Below are 26,857 nucleotides of genomic sequence, written 5' to 3' on the forward strand. Positions count from 1 at the left end.
ATTAGTCAATTACTCAAAGTATCAGTTGATTGATTGATCAATTGAGTTACAAATATAGGCGAATAGAAATGTTCTATACCTTTTTTATTTATCTTGAGCAATTGATTAATCAACTCAAGCTTTAATCGAGTGAGAAATATATTTAGTCAATTGTTCAAATTGATTAAGCCAATTCTAAGGTTTAATCTGTACTTAATCTAACCTACCGCAGACCAAATTTATAGATCTTGAACCGTTGAGAAATCTTACTTCTAGTTCTTTCTCGTTTGGCAAATATTTTTTCCTTTTAAAGTATTCAATCATTCTTGATTTATTAACACTTTAGATGTTACACTTGCAACCATAAGTAACTTATACATATACACTTGACCCATCTTATCAATAAGTATCACATAATTTAATTTTGTCCAAAACTTACCCACGGATATAAACTAGCACATTCGTCAATTATTTTCTTACATTTGCTCTATCAAAATTGTTAATTTCTTAGTATTTTCTACGGGCCTACTATGTGCAGGTTATCCTGTGAACCTACCACCTAAGCTGCCACGTGGTTGCATGGCTCTAGTTCTGATGAGCATAATCACGTTGATACGTAAATGGTAGATATACAATAATGAAACAAAGTTTAAATTCTCACAGATGCATGCCATTCGGGAATTAATTTCTCCTATCTAAGAGACTATTCGGTATCGATTTACTTCCCTTCCAAAAGATCTTAAAGCAGATAATGAAGTCCCCGAGGCAATGGTACAACGGTAGGATATCCGGGTTGTGATCCAGGGACCCACGGTTCGATCCCCAGCTACGGCGTATTTGCAAGAATTTTCTTCCAAATGAGGAACGCAATCAAAGGATGCTGGACATCTAGATTGGCTGTCGTATGCGGTTCCCGATTTACCTTGATGGTCGGTGAAAAACTTCCGTGAAACCGAACTGACCACCCCAGGGATTGAATCTATGAGATTGATTGGGATTTATCTTTTTTTTTTTAAGCAGACAATGAAGAAACACTTAGGTAAGTGTTATCATCTTCTTGCAACAATATACGGCTTGTTGTGTAGATTGCAGGGCGCTATTGTCTGCCATGCAAGCAAGCCTATGCTCCTCGTGTCGCTTTATGTTCATACATTTTCTTATCTATTTGTGTGCAACCCATGTACTTGTGCACTTCTGCTGCATACCTTTGGTTTGTCTTGTGCCTATAAATCTATTTTTTTCAGAGAAGAATGAAAAATAAAACAGATTAACCTTTTTTGTCAGGTGCAATACGGTGCAGCCTCAACTTATACCTCCATCAAGTTAATCTCAAGAGATACAAATGAGCTTCAGCGATCTACTGCTGAGCAATTCATGCACATAAGAACGCATTAGTGTTGATCTATTAGCAATCAAAGCTACAAGCAGGAGAATATTAACATGCAATATGGTAGGAAATCTCAAATTTGAAGAAATTGATATCTCAATGGACCAACAAAAAAAACATATCACTGTCATTCAAATTCTTTATATAATGTAATAGCATAGGACGTTTCCATCGACCAAAGTAGCAATATAACGTTATAAATAGTTCCCACAGATGCTTGCAATCTATGCTCAAGCTGTTTGAAAAATACTCTCTTCAGAATTGATGGTCTCTTATTTCATATTTCTTCAGAGAGATGGCTTTTTGCCTATCATTCTACTAAAAGCAGACGATCTGCAAAACAAAAAAGACATGACGAGTCCAAATAATCATTTGACCTCTTGCACACTTACGGCGTTGGTTACAAGTTGCATGTAGTTGCCACACGGTTTTGAAGAAACGTTACATCGCAGGAGCCAAATAATCAAGGTGAAGGCTGAGGTTCTCCATTATGAAAATTTTGGAGGTGAGGACAATCTGCCGCCCAATTTTGAGCATAATTGGTGGTGTAGGGACAGTGCAAAACTTGATCTTTGAATTTGATTTAGGAATGCACAAAGAGATGTACAGCTCTATATTCTTCTTAAATTCTTGCAATCTGCAGCAGATAGTCCCACAATGGAGTGGAATAGTAGAAAAAAATTAAGAGAAAATTGTGATGAGAGAAAAATTCACCTCTGCAGCTGTATCACTATTTTAAAGCATAGAATCAATTTCTACATCTGACGGCCCACTATCAATTTGTGTTGAAGCTTCTGCAGCAACGCAAGTTTCCACCCCTGAAGGAAAAATGGATTTAGTTGAGGAAGCATTTGGTATGTCCACTATATCCAATATCGGTTCCTATGCATTTTGTAAGGTGCTATATTTCAAAGGCACAGATACAGATTTTACGAAAGGTAAATGCAAGCTAATATTCCCACAAACTAGCAAAATGATTATTTCTTTACAAAATAGATTATCATAATATCACATTGCAAATTAAAAATTAAAGAAAATGATGAGGTCTAGGTGAACTTCGGAAGAGAAGCAGTAGCTATGTCCCTATGGAGACTTGTTTCAGTAATATCAATAGCAGTGTGCATCTTGGGGAAATATTCAAGGGATTTCTCAGGGGAATCTTCCTAAAGTGCCCAATGAAGTTTATGTCCATATCTACAGAATTAGGGAAAAAGGAAATTGCATTAGTAAACTAATGAAGTGGATAAGGCAATTGGGAATGAGATTCAAAACTACAGAACCTCCAAATCCTACGACATGGTGGATGAACTGATAATCAGTTAACTTATTAGCGTCTTGTAGCTGTTACCCAGAATATTCAGGATGATGTGTGGAAAATACCATTAGTAGGTATCAGTCACAACAAATTTAAGATAAGAAAAATGTTTACTTTCTGATCAAGATTGGGATGCCCTTAGCTTTCCACCCAACATGAGGTGATATATTGGAGCATCCTCAAACAAGGTAGACTTGACAACTGCTGCGACAGAGCATCGTCAATGACTTCTTTTAAAAAGTAGCCCTTCAGCTAGGTGGACTACCAAGTGACGCTGAGAGTTTGGGGAAAATTGACTAAATGTCAAGTTCCAAATGCCAAATAATTGAATAATCAGAGAGCGAAGAGGAACTCAGATACTAGTATCAAGGAATTATTGTAAGATGATGACTCAATTGGCTGGAGGCATAAGGACTCTATCTGCTGGGGCAGAATGCAAAAGAAAAGTTCTATACTTTCAACCTAACCTTCCCAAGTTTGAACTTGGTGATAGTGGAGGATTTAACCTTCTCTCAATGAAGCCTTGTTGATTCATCTTGGACTAAGTGTGGCATATTGGCCTGAAGAGATTCTGAATTGAGTTCAGTCAAGGTCAAGCTCTGGGTACAAAAGTGAAGTAGTTTGGCCAAAGTAAATGTTGCTTGATCAAAGGACGGTGGGCACAATTAGGTAGACCGAAAGACCATAAAAATAGCAGAATGTAAACAATGAAATTTTTCTGCTAATGACTCTACTTATAAAGCTAGGTATCATGCAAAGGAAGGCAAAGATCATAGGGGTGGGATACCTCAAGGAGGTGATAGTCAAGAGGTATCTTAGGAAATGGAAATGACAAGGAAATCAATAAAGACTTCATGTCAGATTCTACAATGTGAAATCTAACTAGGAGGGGAGTAAATCATGAAATGAAATTTTGTACCGCGTCGGGCAGCACAGGTGAATTTGTCGTTCCCTTGCCGCCTAGCACCGCGGGCCACCACGACTCATAGAGGTTGTCGTGACCTCCACGTGGTTCCGGGGGGGGGGGGGGGGGGGGGGGGGGGGGGGGGGGGGGGGGCGCTACCACGATCTCGCGGCCTTTTTTTTTATATTTAGTTTAAAAAATTTTATTTTTTAACAGCTAATATCCTCTCCCTTATTAATTTTTCCTACGTCTTAATTTTTTTCTTTCTTTTATTCATTAACTTTTTTCTTCCTTGTTAATTTTTTTTACTCTTTTGTCTATTATTTTTTCCCTCCGTACAAAAGGAAAAATAAAGATAAAAAACCCCTTAAGGATGGTTAATTTTCTCTCTACTTATCTCTTTACAAGATAAATATCAGTGTTCTGACTGGTAGCCGAGGTGGCCACCAAGGCAGGAGGCGAGCATCAACCGCACCGCCTTTGCCTTAGGCAGTCAAAGATGAGACAAGGCTGGTGAGACAATCAAAATCAACAAAATTTAATAAATCCTAAATATATTAATGCACTTTCTCTCTCTTCCAAAACATAAATAACTTCACCAACCCACCAAGTCACTCACAAACCACCTCCTTCCATCTAGAACCATCCCCACCGCCATCGCTGCTTGTTGCCGCCACTGAACCGGGTTCGAGACTTACTTGGAGAATGGTGGCGAAGACCTGCGGGAGCGGATGAAGTGCTACAACCAAGGAGACGTGCAAGGACATCCCCATTAGAGAACTTATGAGGATCTAGATACATCGAAGAAGGAGAATGAAGACCATGTTGATTTTGAATCCAAGGATGAGAGGATTATGGATGTAGTTGATGGTGCATGTGTAGATGATTTAGAAGATTAGTTATGTTTAGTCTAGTCATTGTTGGCTTATTGCCATGTTGGATTGAAACATTGAATTTTAAACTTAGATTTTGATAAAAGTAATTATATACTTTTTTAATATTAATATAGTGATGAATCTTTATTAATTATTTTGTTAGTTGCAATTATACATTTATTTATACCTTGTATAAATTGTGTGAAGTTTATTTATGCATAAACATAATTTAATTACATATATTACATAAAAATGATGATTATTTATAATATTATGTATAAAAAATAATAAATAAATAAATCAACCGCCACCGAGGCGGTAGACAGTCACTGACCGCCCCGCCACCACCTACCGTCATTTACAGTACTGATAAATATAGGAAAAAATAACCCTTTCACCTTAAAATGATTATCCTTTTTCACAAGATAGGAAATAGATTATTAAGAAATAGAAAAAAAATTAAATATAATATAATTTCTAATTTTATAAAATATACTACTAATGATATACTAAATTATTCTTATATAAATTTGATTTAATTTAACTTAAATTGATTTTTACTAAATAAATATTAAATATTTTATGAGATAATATTAAAACTTAAAGTCAACATTACATTTGAAATATAACTCAATAATAAGCATTTACAACAATCAAATATTAATAAAAATATTTTTAATTAATATATTTTATATTTAAAAAAGTATTGAAATTATATCGGCACAGCACAATACGATACCGATCATAAATTGAAACTCCAGCGTAGCTCAAAATTTTAAACTTTGGAGTAAATAATGTGGGCAAGATCGCATTAAAGCTTTGTTGTGGTAGTTTCTCATTAGTTTGGGAACTCATTTTAAGGCCTATAAAAGAGGGGTCAAAGCCACAAAAAGTGTCATCTTATTATTGACTAGAAATATCAGCTCAAGTTTTCAACAAAGTAACAGATGACAAATCTTCCCCACCTCAGACATCTCAAATCTCACTTTGGCTAATAATACACAAACACTCATGCCACGTCAAACCCGCCAATTTCCTTGAAGTCAATTTTGCCCTCGAGAACCACCTGACTCACACCATCTCATAAGACATTGATCATGAAGCCTGGGAGTCTGGCCTAGTCCACCTCAAACAAGTCGCCTTGAGCTTGGCAAAATTGAATGGCTTGCCAATCTCCACCTGAATCAACCAAACTTAATCCAATTCAAGAAAACTCAACATAACTCTGACCATAGAACCACTGACTCCTATCACCTTAATCTCCTCTAGTCCACCACCCAAAATCAAGGTTTGAGGTAGGATCAAAGTTCCAGCAGGTCTCACTATCAACAAAGCCTCTGTAAAATCTAGAGAGAGAAACGTACACTGCATTGGTTTTAAGGTACATATTGATTAGTAAATATAACTAAAACTTGTAATACTATGTGTTCTATACAGATTCCTTACAGTGAGATGTGAATGCAAGAACACATTCTATTGCAAAACACACTGAGAAGGTAAGCACAATTCTCTAGTCTCCTATTACTTCTGTTCCAGAGGATATATGCTTATATGGGAGAGCACATTACCCAAATGGCCTGTCACTTTGTGGTGAATGGTATCTTGCATCATGAAACTTCAATTAAACACTAACAAACTGAATATAATTCATACACACCACTTATACTCGTTTTGTGAAATGGAACTTTTGCAACCAGAGGAAGGAGTAGACAACCTGCAATTTGTGAAAATATGCAGAATATAGACATGTTTAAACAATTTTTCCTTTTTTTGGTTTCTAACCTAACCAGCTGTAACAATTAAGATTATGAAACTCAGATGTTTCGTTGTGGACAACAAAATCAAAAGTTGCAGCATACCTGTTCTCTTTTCATCCTTTCCCTTGGTTCTTTTGGATTTTCGAAAGCTTCGGGAAGTTTGATCAGACTCCTCACTGAATAATTTATTATATTTTTCCAGCAGCTTGTTCTTCTCCTCCAATAAACCAAGGACTACATATGCATCTGCTACCTTCCTGACGATTGATTTAGATGGATATTTCCTGCCAAATGACTCAAGTGACTGGAAAAGCTGCACAGTTGGAATAGCATAAAGAGGAAATGTGAATTTCTGGAATTATTTGACTCCATAATCAACTCAAAACATCAAAAGGAAATTATGTTCAGATTATACAACGTTCTGAATAAAATCTTGAAAACAATTTAAATACTGTGTAAATACCTATTTGTCAATGGGTATATGTCAAGAAAGTGTACCTTTACAAGCCTTTCCAGCATGTTATTACGATAATAAATTGAAATCATAAGATCACAAAACCGCCAAGGAACTGAATGCAAATCATGGCTGATTTTCTTCATCCAAATTCTGTGAGCTTCCTCGGCCCTGTTGTCTTTTTCTAATGCACGAATTAGTTGCTCATATGTACCCATTGTTGTTCCTTGACCTTTGCTCAACATCCACTTTATCACCTAAAGAAGATCATAGTTGATCTAATTCAATACTGCAAGCTGAAAATGGATGTACAATAATAAAAAAATGCTAAAATAGTACAATAATAACAAGGCTTCAATTAAAAACACTAGAGTGCTTCAATAAAAATACCTGTACAATTCTATGCCACTGTTCCTCCTTTTCAAGAACAATAATAGCTTTTTTGAGTGAAGTCAATGGAAAGTCATTCTCCCATGCCACCCAAGCATCAAGGGTACCATATACAGCTTCTTTGGATTCTTGAAGGGTCAGAAGCTAGGAAAGAATAACTAAGTAGATGTGACACATGTGATATGCTAGAGAAATTTAACATTTTTACCAATATATATGAATAGAAAGATAACTATAGCTCCTCATGGAACAAAAATACTCCGATTTTAATTGCTCAAACTTTAAACAGGAAAGTCACCCTGGGAGATGTTATACTGTAAGAATTACTTTGTTAAACAGTACTTAAAGAATGGAAATTTCATTATTCATATCATTATTGGTAAGGACAATTGCTTATTTCAAGCTTTTGATTACTTGTGAACCAATTTGTACAAAGCTTTTAGTTGGAACTTATTCCTTCATAACTATTATCAAAAGAAAAGTAAGAAAATCACATACTGTATTAACAAGGAATTTTCGTTTCTCTGCAATAGAGATGTTCTTCCCTATATTTGACTCCATTGCATTCTTGGAATTTGAATTTTGCAAATCCTGCACTTTATAAGTCTTGCTGTCAGCAGATGATTTTCAAATAATTATTCATTCAATTAAACTATAAAAAAACATATGTACCATTATCTGACATGTTGTCTCATGGCATATTGTCAAGAAACAAATAATGGGTACTTACTGGTACATAATTTGTGTTTGGTTGAAAAGTGACACAAGGATCTAGGAAATAACATCAATAGTAGTTTCACTCACTGTTTAAGTTTTAGGAAAAGTATAATAATTTGTTTCATAAAATATTATAATAAAAAATACAAAATTCTAGAATCTTAATATGAACAAGACTACCCTTCATTCAATAACCAAAATCAAAACATATCCACCTAAACACATGAGATAGAGTTACTTCCCTTCTCAAATATCAATAAATATAATGTTCGAAGGAAAAATATATACAAAAATAAGTACTATTAGCTTTAGAAACTAAGGTCCTACTTGGAGGGAAAATGTTTTTGAAATTTTATATTGAATAAAAAGAAATTTTCAAGAAACAAAAATGTATTTCAATTTTCAGACACTAAAAATTTATAAACATGTTTGCTAGATCAACTCAAAGTACAGTTGAAAATTATGACATGTTATTTGGTAGAAGAGAAAAGTGATATATTTCAGTGGCATATTCTTGAGAATATGTGTATATATAATTATAAATATGTGATATAAATTTAAATTTTATTTTCATTAACCAAGAATGGTTGATTATCAAGTTTTTTATTCTTGATAATGCCACTAATAAAAAATTTAAAATAAAAAATGAAAGTATTATAGGCCAAAAGAATAACACATTAACTATCATTTTATTTTATTCCATATGACAATTTATATATCTACTTTTGTATACTAAAGTATAAATAATTCGTAATACATGTAAATGGATAGCAAAGGAAAAAATGATTATCAAACTTGAGATAATTTCATTATTGTCAATCACATTGGCAGTTTTAGAAAAATAGGAAATAATTTATAAAAATCTTTATAATTAGTAATTAAATTGGACAAATTGAAGAAAAAGTTTTAAAAACTTTTGACGGCTATTTTTCAGTTTTGATGATTACTTTTATGCCAAATACATTTCTTTATTTCTTTTTATTTTCCACCAAAACAGAAACTGTAAATTGAAAATTTTTTAGTTCCCAAACCTGGCCTAAATGTTTTAAATTAAGCATAACTAAATTGAACATATGAAATGTAGAACAATAAGAAAATATTTTAAAAGGATGGATATTAGGTTCATTATCCAACAACTAGAAATTGACAAAGCTAACACCAATAACATAACAAGTGGATGGTAGAACAAAAAAAGAAGTTCGGAATATTGTGTGATTTGCCATCTATACTTTGTGAATCATGGTTTTGGATAATTAAAGAAATAGTCCATACAAAAAGTTAATGTGGCAAATGGAAGAATCCTAAGATAAATATACCAGGTTGCAAGAAAAAAATAAAAATATTAATACTCAAAGCAAATGTGTCTAGATCTAAAGTTAGATCTAAAGGTGATTCACTCAAACACAACCAATAAACCATATATTTAGATAAGTTGAGTTGATTAGAGCATTGATGTGAGGATCGAAAGACCGAAGAGCTAGAGCGCGGAGGGGCTGAATAGTGTTTTACTTCAAAAAAGGAAAATATTTTTCTCTTGCATGTTCTTTGCAAAGACAAATAAAACAAATTAAGTACAAAAGAAATAGTAAAGGTTTGAGACAAAAATTCAAGCTTTAACATAATAGAATTTACGTGGTCCAAAACTCCAATTCTTACTCCACGGCCTATAGACTCTTGAGAAGAGTTAACCCCCCCCCCCCCCAATTCCTCACTATCTTTCTCTCACTAGAGGTGGAAAAACCTCGCACGGAATAGTTCTTTGCAATAAGATAAAATACGAGAAACCACAGTTGAATAAAGAGATTAAGAGCTTAAACATACAACAAAAGACAGTAATAAAATACAAAGTGGAGTTGTGGAAATGCTTCAGAATGATAGCCTTGTTGAAATTGATTGAGCTGTATTTATAGTCTTCAACCCTTGCTTTGATAAATTTACTTCCAAGTGTTTTATTTAATTCAAGTCAACTTAAACCTCACTAGTCAACTGAAAAGTTGATCACAAAATTCTTGTCTTCAATAGACTAAACACAATTCTATTTAATTAAAATCCATCCCAATTACTCAACTAGATAAGAACCCCCTCAAAGGTTCTTAGTTTCAAAAATTCAAACTTATCAATCAACTAAACTGAGTCCAGTCAACTGAAATAAACTAAAATAACTTTCAGTTGCCTCAATTCAAAATGTAACCTTACCTTTCTTTTTGTGAGCAGAATGTCTACAGTTAATTAATTTAGCCTTCAATTGACTAGATCAGTGATTATGACCCTGAAGCACCCAGTTTCTTGGTCAAGTTCACACCTACATAGAAATCTACCCAAAACACCCAATATTTTAGTTCTCTCATAATTTCCCACATCACATCAAGATGTGTTCAATTTGTTACATCTTTATGTCACCAAAGAGTACATCTCCCTTAAGGTCCTCAGCCCTTGGATGTATCAAACCCTCAACTCGCTCCACATTTTATCCTTTGATACATCACCTACATAGTTCACCTCTTGTGACTGTTATCAAAGCTGCAAACCTAACTCAAGTTGATCTCTAAGTCATTGAGCAAAACCAACTTAGTTGCACCAAATTATTAATCTTGACTCAACCTCGTTAAGTAACAAACGTCATTAGCTTTATCATACCAGTATCATGCTCCTTGTCATATGCTAATCTCCAACAGACTTGAGTCATCAAGCCACACCAATTTGGCTGCACCAAGTCAACATACACAACTCTACCTTGTCACAACAACTTGGTGGTGCATTAACAAACAAACTTGACCTTGTCAAGTCACACCAAATTGGCTGTGTCAAATCAACAAACACAGTTCGACCTCATCGAATTACAAGCTCCGTCAGTTTCATGTGCATCTTACTTAGTCCCTGCAAAACTTCATACACACAACAGTACCAAAGGCAAACCTAATTTAAACTTTTTGCCAAACACATCAAAACATCATGGTCATGACCGCTTAGGGCATCCTTGCATTAATATAAAGTTCAAGTAAAGGTAAAAGGAGACCAAAGGCACTACCACTCTATTCAATCTAATTAAAAATGATTTAAGAGAAAAATATTAATGGTGAAATATATAGCATAAAGCTCAATGAAAGACAAGATACATGTAGCGCTAACACAACTTCATGATGATAACGTCTATATGTTTGTTTATATTGGGAATCAACTCACCCATTGGGTGACAAACAAGTATAAATTGTATTTTGAACATCTGTTGACATATCAAATTTTAAGTACAAAATACATAATTTGAATGACATACAAGTGCATCCATTTGGTTGCCATCATTAAATAGATTGATTTACTAGGCAAGAGCAAATGTTTATTTATTGAAATTTGAATTTGAGAAGCTAAAATGATGTTGTGAGTTGGCATTACTATAACAAGGCAAACCCACAAGTAATGCCAGAATGCCAATCAGACTTGAAACTAAATGGAAACAAGGAATCATGGGAAGCTATATATTACTGTTATTTTACAAAAGAATTCTTCATAAAATATTGCAAAAGGTAAGCCCTATTTATAATTAGGATTCTATTCTAGGAAATAAATCAAGATTCTATTCTAAGGACTAATTTGTATTTTAGGTAAAATACAAATTAGGATACCAAATCACCCCTAGCTATATTGAAGTCACAAAGAAGGTTAGAGACCGATCCCAGATAAGTTGACATAGAATTCTTAATCTGATGGACACTGAGGATGGTCATGAGATCTTCACAAACTTGATAGAGTCGCCGAGAGGTGTTTGGAAAGAGTTGTTGAGCTTGTGTCCAAACAATTTTGCAGGTCTTATGAGTGCGGAAGACATCCATAAGAGATAGATATATGGTGGCTCGGATAATACAACGGCTCAGATAATACAACACAACTGAGCATCAACTTTTTTCCACAGAGGACGATCGGCAACTTGAATATCCTCTTCGCTTTGGGTGAGATGTGTCTCATAACGCTATCCAACAAGCCAAAGCTCAATGTGAGAGTTCCAAGAGGAGTAGTTCTTACCATCCAACAGCTCGGAAGAGAGCGGTGCAATGATGTGGTTGGTAAAGATTGGGATATCCGACTTCGGAGTGACGGAGGTAGCCATGAAGAGAGAAGAGAGCAAAGCTCAGTCGACGACGTCAGGAACAGACGCCGGAGGAGAACACACTGTGAAGAATCGGCACACGGCGGAAGGCGGCGTTGAGGAGTCGCGACGTATGCCGCCTCTCTTCCTAGTGCTCGCGAGGATAGGAGATTGGACGGCGAACCTCCAAGAAAGCGTCGGCTTCGCTCAGGTTGATTGCGATTAGAGGTGCGCAGGGACGACAAAGGGTTTCGGTGTGTGAGGAAGACGTCGAAGAGAAGAGTCGCGCGATGATGAATAGGTTGTTTTTTCTCTAACCTCGCTCTGATACCATGTTATGTCACAAAAGAATTCTTCATAAAATATTACAAGAGGTAAACCCTATTTATAATTAGGACTCTATTCTAGGAAGTAAATCAAGATTCTATTCTAAGGACTAATTTGTATTTTAGGTAAAATACAAATTAGGATACCAAATCATCCCTAGCTATATTTACAATATTCTAACAGACACCAAATCGTCCCAGCTTATTTATAATATTCTAACAATTACAAAGGAAGAAAAATGGACAAAATACAGATGTAGTATAGCACAATGGTTCAATCAAATTTTTTATTTATGAAGGGAAAATCAATGAAATTACTTTTTCAATGTGACTTCAAGAAAATATTTTCTGCTTTTTTTTATTTTTGGTTGACAAAAAATCTCAATAATCAGGGAGAATTTTTTTGGTGATAGCTTAAATAGGGGGAAATGATTTTCCTCTTCTCTAAAAACTAAACAGTTTTTACTAAATTAACAAAAATCACTTTCTGTTCACATTTATAGAGTTAACTCTTGGCCTATTTGATTCAATTCTTGAATTAGACTTAACTAGTTCAATCAAACTCAGTCAGTGACACATATTAATATTTAAACTACCATAAACATAATAGTGTAATATTATAATTGCAAATAAAAAATAATTTCAGATAAAAATATAAAAGTACAAAATTGTCAATAAATTTGTTTGCACAAATTTATGAGTTTTTGATACATAGCAAATATGACAAATGTGCAGATCATGCCGGGCTCAAGAACTAAAGGAAAACAAAATATCCACATCAAAAACAAATAAAAATTCTATATGTCTTAAATATAAATTACTAAACTATAAATAATATATCAGTATACATATGTTTATTAAATAAAATATATTAAACAATAATTTTAATTTGAAAAAAGGGCAGCCCAGTGCACCAAGCTTTCGCCAATGTGGGGTACAGGGGAAGGGTTGGACCACATTGGATCAATTATATGCAGTCTTACCTTGTATTTTACAAAAGATTATTTCCACGACTCAAACCCGTAATCTGAAAGTCATATAGCAGCAACTTTACTCTTGCGCCAAGGCTCCCCTTTTATAATTTTAATTAAAAATTAATATAAAAGTAATCTAAATCGACCTCTTTGTGTTGATGCAATCATGCCCAAAATAACTTTTTGACAAGTTTGGAAAAGGCTTATGTTAGACTCACATTGTTATTATTATGTTGTGTGTCAAGTGTGCAAGTAGACCCACCCACAGGCTAGATCCAAACCGGATCCCCATATCGGAAACATAACTGACCCGTCTGATTCTGGCTCGAAATTAATTGTGAATAGGTGGTTTGAACCATTAGTTTACAAGGTATCTTTTTTAAAAATATATATATTTATTGGAATTTGCGGTTTTTAAATGTCTAGATTTTTTTATCATTGAAGAGAGACTCTCATTCAATAATATTCATAATATCTTTTTAGTGTGATTCAATTTAAACCAATCCATTCATTTTTCCCAATGTGATACCATTCCACCTTTCCATTGGAGCCAATTTTCCATTTATAAACCAATCCATTTGCTTTGAATTTTCTAATATGGCACTATTCCACCTTTGCATTGTAGCCAATATTTTTTTTAAAAAAAAATAAAATATACATAATAACCATGAATGATGAACCATAAGCCCGACCATAATCGAGGTTCTGAACCGTGAACTGTAATCGACTTTGAAGGTTAAGGGTCGATGTTTTCAAACCATCAAACTGTTGATTCCGAACCGTGGTCGAGTTTATGTGCAAGTTCCTTGGTATTGACATTCCAAATTCAATGGATGAAGTTCAAGTGATTCAGGTTAATTAAACATTTGGTAGATGAGAAGTCTAGTAGGAAAGGACAGTCTATTTAGGTGTTAGCAGATGAAGGAAGTTTAAGTAGGTTGACAACCAAATAACTAGCAAAGGAGAATCCTAGCAAGTGTTGGTAGATAAGTGCAACAAATGTTGCTAGACAAGAAGGTTAGTTCGACGAGATACACAACACACTAAAAGTCTTGGAGGAAAAATATCTTAGTGCATGAGTTGTGAGAGATTGTGAGCAACCACCATTTTGGGCATTGGATAGATTTCTTACTTGAGCAAAGATTCAACCAAGAAATACATATTTTGAGGTCAAAGTCAATAACTCAATCGATTGGGGTCATAAATAGAGTCAACAAAGAAGTCGACTCAAGACGGACTACTCACAAATAAAGGTTTTATCTCATACTGAGTTGATTAGATGACAATTTAGTTAGCAATACATGATTAGTTGACCATGCAGTTGACTAAAGATTCATTTATAGTGAATACAAAGTCTTTGTTCTAAGATGAGACGACTAAACCTCAAGTCAACTAATGAAATGTTAATTTAGTTGACTTAGCACTCAATTAAGGCATTGTTCCAAACATACAAAATGTTTTTGTATGTAACAAAGTGATCTATGAACTAAAGCCAAGTCTTAAGACCGACTAGTTAACTACATAGTCAGTTAAAGCAAAGTCAATCGACTAGAGATAATCTTAAATATAAAATATTATATCATTGAACAAGAATTTATCCGTAATAGGTCAATTGTTTGAATTGGAGTCAATTGAGGATAGCTTGAGTTGATTGATGAGGAAGATTGAGTCGACTACATCAAGCTTATCGGAGAGTTAAGCCTATGTTCCTCTATAATGTAGTCGATTGGCAGGCATCAAAGTCAATTGGTGTGGACACTAATTGACTAGAAAGATTTTGAGTCGATTAAAAACAATAGCTTGACGAGACACAGACATTTTACATTCAAGCTCTATAATTGTTGCAAGTCTTTTACTTGCACTTATTTCCTATCTTTTATAAAAGTTTTGTAAAATAGTTTCTTCGCCTTTGGAAGATTTCATAAAAGAGAAAGTCACTAGTTTTCGAAGGTTGACTCATCTCACGAGTCCATAGGCCATGGAATAGGAACGTTAGATTCTAAATCATTACTTTTATTACTTACTAGATATTTACATGGTCGCTACTATTAATCTAATTAACTATTTATATTATTGCATTTAAATTGCTTTAAGTTGTAATTTTGTTATTGCGCTATTCAACCGCCCCCCCCCCCCCCCCCCCTTCTAGCGTCATATATGATCCTACACATGTAGGGGCATGTTTGGCTTTCATTCATTGTTTTAGATCATTGGCCTCGACCATAAAATAGCTTCAATTGATCAACTCCTTTTTTCATGATATTATTCTAGCAAGAAAAAACTTTAAACAAAGTGGACAAAACCTAAAAATGGTTGAACCTTACAACATATAAGCGGATACTCTTTAATCATGTTCCTCAACATTTAAATCTACCATGAAAAAATCAAAATCTTTTGCAAGTTCTAAAGGAGCTGAATCTGGCAACCAATTCAATAGTTCCATGACAAGCAAAAGGTTTGTGATAAACCATTTTAATAGTAACAACTCCGAAATATTTCAACTTCAACACATTTGCAATGGTCTTATTTGTCACCTTTGGATGCTTTAATACTTACAATACAATTATCAAGGTTCAAAATCTCGAGTCGTGCCGAAGTTTTGATCTTTGATTGGAACAATACTATTTCAATATCATGCTGATGTTACATAGAAAGAAGACTGAGCATGGTTTTAAATTTTGTACCATGTCGGGAGAAACAGTTGAAATATATCATTTTGGTAAATTATCGAAATTGATGTCACTCAGCACAGACAATATCTTCTTCCTTTGTTTCATTTCCTTCCTATTTTAACCTCCAATCTATCACCGATACCCTGCATCGGAGCATCAACACAATACTGGAACAGTATCTCTTCGGTCAAAGACCAAAACTATAGCATGGTTTGAAATTTTAAACCTTGGAATTGAGTGATATCGAGTTTCAATGATTTACTGGAACGATATGTTTCGACCGTTTCGCCCCACACAATACGAGATTTCAAACCATGACAATTATATTAAATCATGACTAAAGATTTCTCAACCATCTACAATGGATGATTATAAAGTGATGTATAAAAAACAATGTAAGATTCCTTTTCTAAACACACAAGAGATCATTTCAAAAGTGTTGGGCTCCATCAACGATGTTGGCCAGCACAACCAAACATGCTAATGTAAATGGAATGCCAAGGTACACACCCACGTAGGCGTAGTTGTGGTCTATACAACACAGTAACCCATTTTTAGATTATTTTTTAGCAACTTTTAGGAAGATTTCAGATGGAAGAGAAGGGATACAAGTTTCTCATTTTGGAATACCAAAGTTCTAGTAGAGATGAGGTTTGTCCTTTCAGAGAGAACTTTTAGTGACTAGGTGCACTAGAGGTGCTTATTTTCTCCATCAGGGTCAAGAGAAAAGTTTAAGGGGGATTGAAAGGGCTATTGTGCATGGTGTAGGCGGTGGATCATCTAAGTTTCAAAGTACTTTTTGCCACTTGTATCACATAGATTTGGTTTTCTATTCTTGGATAGGCTTACATAAACCACATTATATTGCTCTCATTATTGTTGTGCTTGTGTTTTTCTATGACAAGAGATGAGGATTCCACCAAATAGGTTCAAAATGAAGGTGATTTCATATTTTAAAGGCATCAAATTTTGGTAAGAAAGGGCCATTTTAGACTACAAATTCTAGAATCTATTTTATTGGGATTGACAATACTGGTAATCGTTGACGTAGTGTTGATTCCAATAAGTGGCTCTTGGGGTATCTCCAACCACAAGTGGTATTAGAGGCACTCGTGATTCCTACAAGAAGGTTTGCAAACATTCCATTCATTGATGAAGAACGAGACTGACACAAAAAATGAATGCTCGCAAAACACAATTGTTTAATATGAAGTAGAAACAAATATTCGATTAGAATTTTAGATGTTCTTTCAATTTGGTATAGATTAATGAATTCAGAAAAAAGAAATACATTGATGGCAATTAGAGTCCTAAAGGCAACATTGTGTTAATTGTAATATTCGACATTCAAAATAAAGTACAATATAATAATAAATTTTCTAGAGACTAAATATGATGATTTTCTTGAAAATTGATAAAATTTGAAGAAAATTATAAAGTTCCATTATGGACCCAACAAATCAACCACCACAGGCAACAATAATGGGGCTGGAGACAATACTGATGATGGCAATAGCTTTTGGAGGAGGGAAGTGGCAAGTATCAACAATGGTGAGAAGTAATCAGAATACAACACTAGCATTGTTTAAGGTAAAATTAAACCAGCGACTTGATTGGATTAAAAGAGAAAAAAGGATGAGGGATGGTGAGGGACAATAGAGATTTGAAAAAAAAAGTTTAAAAAGAGAAGAGAGAGAGGAAAAGAAATCAATAACTTGTTATTCCTTAATTTGATGTTGCACCATACATGTAATTGTATAGAGAAAAATTACAACTTATTCTTGATTGCTTGGCCTTTGACGTGTACAGAGGTGATTTATTTGCTGAGTCTTGCATCTTCCTATTGAAGCTAGGTTTTAGATCATAGATGAGCCTTTGCATCTTTCATCTAGACCTTATTCTCTAATTCTTTCCTCTTTTTTATCCGAGTTTAATTTGTCAATTCAATTTGATGGGCTCTTGATAAGTGGCTTTGGGACAGGATAATTTAGGATTTTATCATAATGTTTTGATCCTTTTCTGTATCAATAATTGAGTTTCTAATTTATTTCTTTAACTTGAATTAATTTGAGGTCTTCATCTTATTTCTTATTAATTTGAGGTAATTAACGGGTATTAATTTGTTGTATTTGATTTTGTAAGAAATTAGGATGAAGATAATAATTCGTGGATAATTGCAATCAAACTCAATTACAAAAATTTGAAATCAGGCCAAGAAAACCAATTCAAAAACCCCAAGAAAAACCCCAATTTGAAAAAAATCGAACCGGTTCACGATTTTGTTCAAACCTGGTCTGTTTCAAGTTTGGTTTAAAAAAGGGTCCAGTTCACATCTGGTTTAAAAGAGGGATTCCAGTTCAACGTGCAAAGGGGGCTCGGCCAATTCTAGGTCTTTTCTTCCCAAAAATCGCGGCATTGTCGCTTCTCTCCGCGATCTTCTTCTTCACTGAGCTCCCCTTCACCATTCCTTTCTCCATCCACCTTCCCGATCAGCAACAGAGCAGCAACGGGCAATCGCTACGGTTAACGAGTGTCGACAACCCACAGGAGTCCTTGCAAGAGTGGCCCGGCTCCGGCGACAGCTTCTTTATCCCCGTCAATCGCAGATTGTTCGCTAGAGTGACCAGCTCCGACAAGTGGGTGGCCGACGATATTCTGCCCAATAGGGAAGCCCTCCAACAGTGGTCCAGCTCTGGAGCTCTTCCCATCCCTTCGCATCCATCGGAGCTCCAAGCAGAGACTGACTTCGCCAACATGATTGCGAATGCGGGGGAAGCTCTATTCGGCTTCGACCGTCCTTCATCCACCAGAGAACACGAGGTAAGGGTGTTTTCTTCGTTCTAACGTTCTATTCGTCGACGGCAGGGGTTAGGGCAGAGGAAGGCATCCGGATCTTGTCTTCTCCGATCAAATCCCGCCAGATTTGTCCAACTCCGGCGAGATTCTTCATTCTTGTTGGCACGAATCAACCAAAGCTTGCGTGTGTCTCTATTCTGAGTTGATTCGGGATAAACAACCTAACCCTATTTTCTGAATTTCTTCCTTGAAGATCAATTTGTTATTTTGTCTAATTGTTTGTCAAAACCCCCCATTGTTTGATCCTTTGTTTTGTTCGTGTGTGATTATACATGTGCTGTGATGATTGAAATGGGATGGAATTGAACATGTTCTTCAGTTAAGGAGGATTAGGATGATCATATGTTATTGTTTGAGTTTTTAGAATTGAAGTTGTCCCTGTTCTTTTGCAATTGTAGGAATGAAATGCTATGTTGGTTTATTGTTGTTGGTAATGGAACATAGTGTGTTTGTTTAGCTTCATATTTGAATTTTGCAATGGATGTTTGTATAAACTCATTCTTGAGTTGAATCTATTCTTGGATTGAGATTGATGATAACAAAGCATGCTTGGTTATTTAATGTTGGCAATTGAACAATGTGATTTATTGTTGGATGTTATAGGTAATGAAAATCCTATGGTGAGTTAATGATGTTCTTGTTTAGAATGTTGGTAATGGAATGTGTTTATTGTTAGAGGTTATTGAATTGAACATCTTGTATTGTGCACTTTAAGCAATTGTTGATATAATGACCGGTCCATGTTAATGATTTGAAAATTAATTGAAACTGTGATGTTTACAGTTGTTTGATAATGAGACATGTCTATTTCTTGTTTTGAAGTTAATAGAAATGGAATTGAATTGTAGAAATTGAATGTGGATTTGGGTTAAGATAATTGGATGTTTAGATAACTTAGATTTAGTTGTAAATGTTTAATTAAATAAATTATAAATTTGTGAAAGTGTTGTACTTTACTGTAATTGTGCTAACTTTTTGGATTTAATTGTAATTATGTGACTTGGGAATGATATTGTAAATTTGGTTGTTGTTTGAATAAATTTGTAATGAGGATGTTTGTTAAGTAAGGTCAATAATACAAACCTCTTGCCATGTAGTCTAATACAACTCTCTATCATTGATTCCACAAGAGAGATGACCCGGACCTCTATTATGCTACCTGAATGAAAATTAGGAGTTGTGGTTAATTATAAATTATAATTTTGAATAGTGTGAGTGACAAATAAAATATAAAATAAAAATTAAATCTCAAAACACACCTCATCAGTTCTCTTTTTCCATGGAAGGTTATCACTTATTGGCTCCCTCCATTCAACAAGGGAAAGTCCTCCCCACCTCTAACATGAAATCAACTAAGTTTAGATCTTGCTCCATCAAATTTGTGCTTGTCTCCATGCACGAGGTAGGTGGGCTCTATTATCGATGGTTCATTTGGTTTAATAGGTAGGTGATTGAACTTTAGCAAAGCTGTCTTCATTTTGGCATATACATATTTTTGCTTATCATCTAGAGATGTTGAAGGCCCTTAAGTTCTTACAATAACATCAAATTTTGTTAGTGGAAGAATTGGAAATTCAACCATTTGAGGCAGGGAATAAGCACACATTTGATTGGGTGGGAAATAATACAGATTTAGTCCATCTCCTTAAAGTTAGAGGTAAGAAGGACTAACATTACCAAAGGACAGGAAACAACCTTGGAATGTTAAATCAATAACCTTCTCTTGGAAAAAAATAAATAAACCATAGATCCAGATTAACCAATAGAGGAAAAGATCTTTGAGGAAAATGTTTCAGTGGAAAAATTCAAAGATTCAGCAACAACAATTGAAGGCCTAGTCTTAGTATAAGAATATAAATATTTGGTATATAAATCACCCCTCAAAAAGTCAAGCAAAGACCAAGCAATCAAGAACAGTTTGTGCTTTTTTCTCTATAAAAACAATTGATGTAGCATGAAAACCACTCTCTCAAAACCACTAAGCTAATTGTCACTGTCACCATCGCCATTCAAACCTCCTGTCATCGTCACTTGATGCGCGATCCATGATGCGTGCTGCAATCCTTTGGATCCATAACAAATTCCCTAAGTGAACACCCCCATAGTTGTTATATACTATAGAGATGAAGGCTCAAACCATTGAAAAAAAAAAAAGTAAAACCATCGAAACAAACCAGTTGATTTCTCGTGCGACTCAGTTTTAACTGCTAAGAAACCCAACATAATCTAAGAAGCTTATCCCCAAAATTGAGTTTATGGCATCCGATTTTTTTTCCAAAATTGAGCACAAAACTTATCAACATTATCACCCAAAAAATTAATCAACTCGAACATAGTGTCTAAATAATAAAAAACGGCGAGCTGACCTTGCCGGAACGGAGCCTAGAGGAGACGCACTCAGTGAGGCCAAGGCGCGGCGAGGAATCAGAAATAGCAGAACTCGGAATGCCACGATGATCGAACGAGTGAGAAAGATGGGAGATGGTCGTATGAAAGGATCCGACGCAGCGGAAAACAGCGGCGGCGGACGGAGTTTGAACGAAGTGAGAGTGAGGGGGACGCTGGAGGTGATTAGCCATGCTCTTGGCAACTTTGGCGATCAGCAATCCAACAGCCATGGCTCTCCCCAGCTATCTACAACGCTATGGCATTCGCCCTTACAGCCATGGAACTCCCCCGGGGATAAACCCTACCTGCCTTTTCCATATTCCAAACCGCTCGCAGATCGGATACGATTGGGCCGGTTAGATGTTTTGTCGGCCGGATTGATTCCCTGATAATTGGGCTTGATCATATTAGAGCCTACACGAATAATTATGGAAAATTTACCCTTAACCCCTCGAATTTTCGATTCCTTTGCATAATTTATAATAATAAAACAATTAGAATTTGCCATATTATGTTATTTCATATGAGATATCTTTGATTTTTTCCAAAATTTGTGACACTGAATTTTACATTTATTCAAGATAAACACCAAGCTTTCCACTAGTTAAAAAAATGATTTTTAGCCTTCCATTGAAAAAAAAAAGAGTAAAAATGTTATCACAAAATCAAAGAGGCCTTTTGATAGTAGAAAATATATTGAATGTTACAATAAATGTTCCCTAGCAAAAGTATAATATTTGTGAAAATAATATATAACTTTTTCTCCAAAGAGGAAGAGAAAATAAATTTTTGATAAGTGAATTATAACAACCAATATCCAACTATCTTTATAGTCAAATTACACTAACTCTTTAACATTAACCCATTAATTCCTCATCCAATAATCACTAACTTCATAATTGTTCCAGTTAGATACCGTAGAAGGTCAAGCCACCAGTCAAAGATATGTCACCTCAACCGCTGTAGATCCCGCCGCTGAGAAAAAAAGGCTTGATGCAGGGAAACACTGAACAAACGGATTAACCGGGTGTCGGGGATTTCAGGCAAGCCCCTCTGACGCTCAAGTCAGTTCTCGGAAGACATAGAAAATGAAGAAGAAGAAGTGCTTGAAATGTAGTAGATTCCAGAGAGCTTTCTCATACCTGTCCTGGAGTTTATATACTCACTGAGGGAGATATCTGTACGGAAGTGCGAGGCAACTGAGGAAACAGATCCTGTACATTCCTGATAAGTGAGTAGACAGGATAGCATCTAGAAGACAAGGTCTGCAGACCTAACAACCGTCCTATGACTCGAGCATGCGAATTACTCCTGTCCTTTAGCTGAGAATGGAAATCTGAGAGGATAGAAACGTGGCAACCTAGTAATCGTCCCTCTCTTGTGGCAGAGTCCACACACTTGAGCGTCTTATTGCTAGGTGTCGCGGGGCTGCCTTTAGGTAGGGAAGTACTAGGGAAGGACAGCGTCGGAGTGGCATAGAATGATCAGGCTTGTCGAGGCAGAGTCAATCGAGGCCGGGAAACAGATTGAGCAGTCGAACCGCTTGGGGGCGAGAGCAATGGCGGATGGCCGAGGTCAGGACTGAACGTACGAATGAGTGAATAAAGTAGCTGGGCCTGTATTCGAACAACCAGATACCCGAGTGTCGAGTGGCCTAGTGGTCGAGATAGTCGAGTGCCGAGTGGCTTAGTGGCCGAGATAGGCGAGTGTCGAGTGGCTTAGTGGAACTACAATTGAATCAGTTATATGGAGTTTGACCGTTGACTCATTGACCTGCCAAGTTAGACTGATTATGGACTTCCGTCTTGCCACGTCTGGCTTCTAAAGACCCGCTGTATCACAAGTCTCCCCTCCAAGTCTAGTTGAAGGAGGTGTAAGCCGACTGACTAGACAGGGCAATACCACGAAAAACTCTAAGAATCAGATGATTGGTTCATTATCTCTCCAACGCTTCATTCTCCCTCCACCATCCTCGCCCTAAGAATTCTAGCACTAGCACGTGGCCATTTGACGTCAGAATTGCCAGTACAGATCCCATGTTGATAAAGTATGCCAGCGACATTAAATGTGATAATGCACGATTTCCAAGAAAGATCGCGTGTGTGCGTGTTCAATATTTAATGCGACGAGACTGTTAAAAGTTTCAAGTCCTACGCGCATCCCAGTCGGTGGTGGTTTCATGTCCTAGAACTGGAGATGGACACTCGACCTATCCCGAGTAGGGTTTTTCATGGTATTGCCCTGTCTAGTCAGTCGGCTTACACCTCCTTCGACTAGACTTGGGGGGAGGCTTGTGATACGACGGGTCTTTAGGGGCCTGACGTGGCAAGACGAAAGTTCATAATCAGTTCAACCTGGCAGGTCAATGGATCAACGGTCAAACCCCATATGACTTATTCAATTGCGGTTCCACTAAGCCACTTGGCACTCGGCTATCTCGGCCACTAAGCCACTCAACACTCGGGTATCTCGGTCGTTCGAATACAGGCCCGACTACTTTATTCACTCATTCGTATGCTCAGTCCTAACCTCGGCCACCCGTCGTTGCTCTTGGCACTAAGCGGTTCGACTGCTCAATCTATTTCCCGACCTCAATCGACTCTACCTCGACAAGCCTGATCATTCTATGCCACTCTGACGCTGTCCTTCCCTAGTACCTCCCTACCTAAAGGCAGCCCTGCGACACCTAGCAATAGGACGCTCAAGCGTGTGGGCTCTGCCACAAGAGAGGGATGATTACTAAGTTGCCAGGTTTCTATCCTCTTAGGTTTCCATTCTCAGCTAAAGGATAAGAGTAATTCGCATGCCCGAGTCAAGGATGGTTGTTAGGTCTGCAGACCTTGTCTCCTAGATGCTATCTTGTCTGCTCACTTGTCAGGAATGTACAGGATCTATCTCCTCAGCTGCCTCGCACTTCCGTACAATATCTCCCTCAGTGAGTATATAAACTCCAGGACAGGTATGAGAAAGCTCTCTGTAATCTACTACATTCAAGCACTTCTTCTTCTTCATTTTCTACGTCTTCCGGGAACTGACTTGAGCATCGGAGGGGCTTGTCGGGAATCCCTGGCACTCGGCTAATCTGTTTGTTCAGTGTTTCCCTGCATCAGTCCCTTCTTTCTCAGCGGTAGGATCTACAGCGATTGAGGTGACATATCCTTGACTGGTGGCTTGACCTTCTACGGTATCTAGCTAGAACAAAATTGGCGTTGTCTGTGGGAACTCTGAGCTAAACACCAAGATGGTTAACACCAGACGCACCACCGATAACTGTGAGCCGGCTAAAGAAAGAAACCATGGAGACACCATCACGTTAACGTGTGAAGGCCTTCACCAGCTCATCCGTGAAGTTGTAGAAGCAGCTCACCAGGACGCCCTACCCCCACCTCCTCCAGCGCAAGCAACAAATGCCCCTCTCGGGGCTCAGAAGCCATCGCCTGTGGATGAAGTGTTGTTGCCTATGGGCTCCACTAACCGTGGTGGTGGACATATAGAGGCAGACTCCCTTGGGCCTCGAACTGAGGGCGGGTTACGTGATGAGCGCAAAGGAAAGGCTTCGGCACATCACCCAAATGATGTGTCGGAAACCCCGTTTGCTCGCGAGATATTGGAACAAGAACTTCCTCGGCATTTCTGACTGCCACAGTTGGGGGAATATACCGGAACGACTGACTTGGAGGACCATCTATGCCATTTCGAAAATGCCTCCCTACTACACCAGTACACTGATGGAATCAAGTGCCGAGTCTTTCTCAACACCCTCGCTGACTCGGTGCAACGCTGGTTCAATCGACTACCACTCTCCTCTATCCATTCTTTCAAGGACTTCAAGGAGGTCTTTCTGCATCAATTTTTTAGCAATAAAAAATACCAAAAAATCCCCCTCAACCTATTCACGATGAATCAAAAGTCTCGCAAAACCTTGCGGGAATACCTTCATCGATTCAACCAAGTCGTCTGGGAGGAACCCTCAACCTCCTTGAATATACTCACGAGCACCTTTACTCAAGAGCTGCTTGATGGAGAGTTCTTTCGGTCCCTAAGAAAGAAGTCGTCGCCCAATTACCAGAGGTTTACTAGAAAAGAGCCTCTAAGTACATCCATTTCGAGGAGACTCAGCTCGCCCACAGAAACGACGTGGGGACGGCTCTGTCTCCAAATATGAGGCAGGCTCCACCCCCGCCGCGGAGGGAGGCCCCGATCCGGCCTCTCTAGAACGTCCCTCTAATTCGGCCGCTCTAGAACACCCCAGCTCGTCGCGAGGAGCGAGGAGCGAGTCGTACAAGCTGTTGACACCCTTCCCATGCCAGTCGGACTGAGTAACACGGCCGGGGTCGGACAACCAACCCATTCTGTGCATACTATCAGTCGATTGCACACAACACACAAGAATGTCGGCAACTGGTCCAAGAAATTAATCGGGTCATTAGGGACCATCAGTAAGCAGTGAGAGACACCCCGCTAATGGGTTGGCACATGGTGGGAGGATATGGCTAGAGAAATGATTAAAGGCACTTAGGGGTGCCTAGGCGGGCAGACCCTCTACCTCGACGTCCAACAGAAAGGTCGTGACGGTCCCCTTCGGGTCAGGATCAATTCCCGACGCGCGATGATCGGCGGCGTGAACACACGCCCCCCATTGGAACAACATCCCGAGGTTCGCCGAGACCTGTGGGACAATCAGGACAACATCCCTCACCGCAGGGAGATCAGTATGATCGTCAACAGCCCCACTAACAGGGATTCCAACCAGGCCTGCAAGGCTCATGGGCGACGATTGGAGGTGTACAGCCTTGGCACTCGCCAAGGATAGGAACAGGGTCTGTCAATCTCCTTCGGGCCTCAAGATTTAGAAGGGGTCGCCCTCCCTCATGACGATGCCTTGGTCATCCGGGCTACCATCGTGAATTATGATGTAGCTCAGGTGTTCGTTGATACTGGTAGTTCGATCAATGCCCTGTACAAAGATGCTTTTGACTGAATGCATATTGATCGAGAGGAGCTGCAGCCTATGGCTACCTCCCTATTCGGGTTCTCCGGACATGAGGTCTGGCCCCTGAGTCAAATCCAGCTTTCTCTATCTTTGAGTGAAGAACCGCTACGAAGGACCCGCAACACGCTCTTTACGGTGGTGGACACCCCGTCCGCCTACAACGTCATTCTGGGAAGGCCAGCCCTCAGCTCCTTTAGCGCGGTAGTGTCCACTTTCCATCAAAAATTGAAGTTCCCCGTCCAGGACCAAGTTGGCTTAATTAGCGGGGACTAGGGTGTGGCCCATAAGTGCTACATTGATATGGTCCAAGATAATGTTCGAGCAGTGATAAGGAAGCAAGCCACTAAGGTTAACTCTGTTCAAGAAACCTCTCCTACCCAGCTGATCCAAAAGAAGATTCAAGTGCAAATTGCACCTGAGCAACCTGACCGAGTCACGCAGATAGCAGCCGACTTGCCCCCTGTATTGAAGAAACAATTGAATTGCCTGCTTAACTCGGAACTGTGATATTTTCGCCTAGATGCCCTCAGAGATCACCAGTGTTGCTCTAACAGTAATGGAGCATCGACTCAATTTCCTCGCCAGAGCCCGACCTGTCCGGCAAAAGAGGTGACATTTTTCGCCTGCTCAAACACATAAGTTCTCCATGACAGTACCAGTTGCAATAATTTAGAATAACCAATTGTAATAATTTAGAATAAATTTATTTTTACCTAGATTTACTTTCACAGTATCCTTGTCATGAAAAATTATATTTTTACATTTGCAATAATTACACAAACAACGTAA

The 26,857-nt window shown here is 37.5% G+C and overlaps 1 protein-coding gene across 1 annotated transcript; it reads right to left on the bottom strand.

Annotated features, from left to right (window-relative positions):
• Positions 1–1,476: 1,476 nt before the first annotated feature.
• On the bottom strand, positions 1,477–21,311 carry LOC141813849 (pentatricopeptide repeat-containing protein At4g21190). The gene is made up of 7 exons (XM_074701841.1): positions 21,054–21,311; positions 7,560–7,652; positions 7,062–7,205; positions 6,716–6,928; positions 6,320–6,530; positions 2,081–2,184; positions 1,477–2,003 (listed from the first exon to the last, which is right to left on the bottom strand). Exons 1-6 carry the CDS (start codon positions 21,303–21,305, stop codon positions 2,102–2,104), a joined length of 996 nt encoding a protein of 331 aa, XP_074557942.1. The 5' UTR covers positions 21,306–21,311; the 3' UTR covers positions 1,477–2,003; positions 2,081–2,101.
• Between the last annotated feature and the right edge of the window lie 5,546 nt (positions 21,312–26,857).

This window comes from Curcuma longa, chromosome 20, assembly GCF_044706935.1.
Source record: "Curcuma longa cultivar G26 ecotype Majalengka, Jawa Barat chromosome 20, ITB_CL_G26_1.1, whole genome shotgun sequence".
NCBI lineage: Eukaryota > Viridiplantae > Streptophyta > Magnoliopsida > Zingiberales > Zingiberaceae > Curcuma > Curcuma longa.

Excerpts from the sequence above, each read along its gene's own strand:
- LOC141813849 (XM_074701841.1), bottom strand. The coding sequence starts at position 21,305 with ATGGCTGTTGGATTGCTGATCGCCAAAGTTGCCAAGAGCATGGCTAAT. Across the intron at positions 6,929-7,061 it reads AGTGGCATAGAATTGTACAG|GTGATAAAGTGGATGTTGAG; the intron begins GTATTTTTATTG and ends GATCTTCTTTAG. Across the intron at positions 6,531-6,715 it reads TGCTGGAAAGGCTTGTAAAG|CTTTTCCAGTCACTTGAGTC; the intron begins GTACACTTTCTT and ends CCAACTGTGCAG.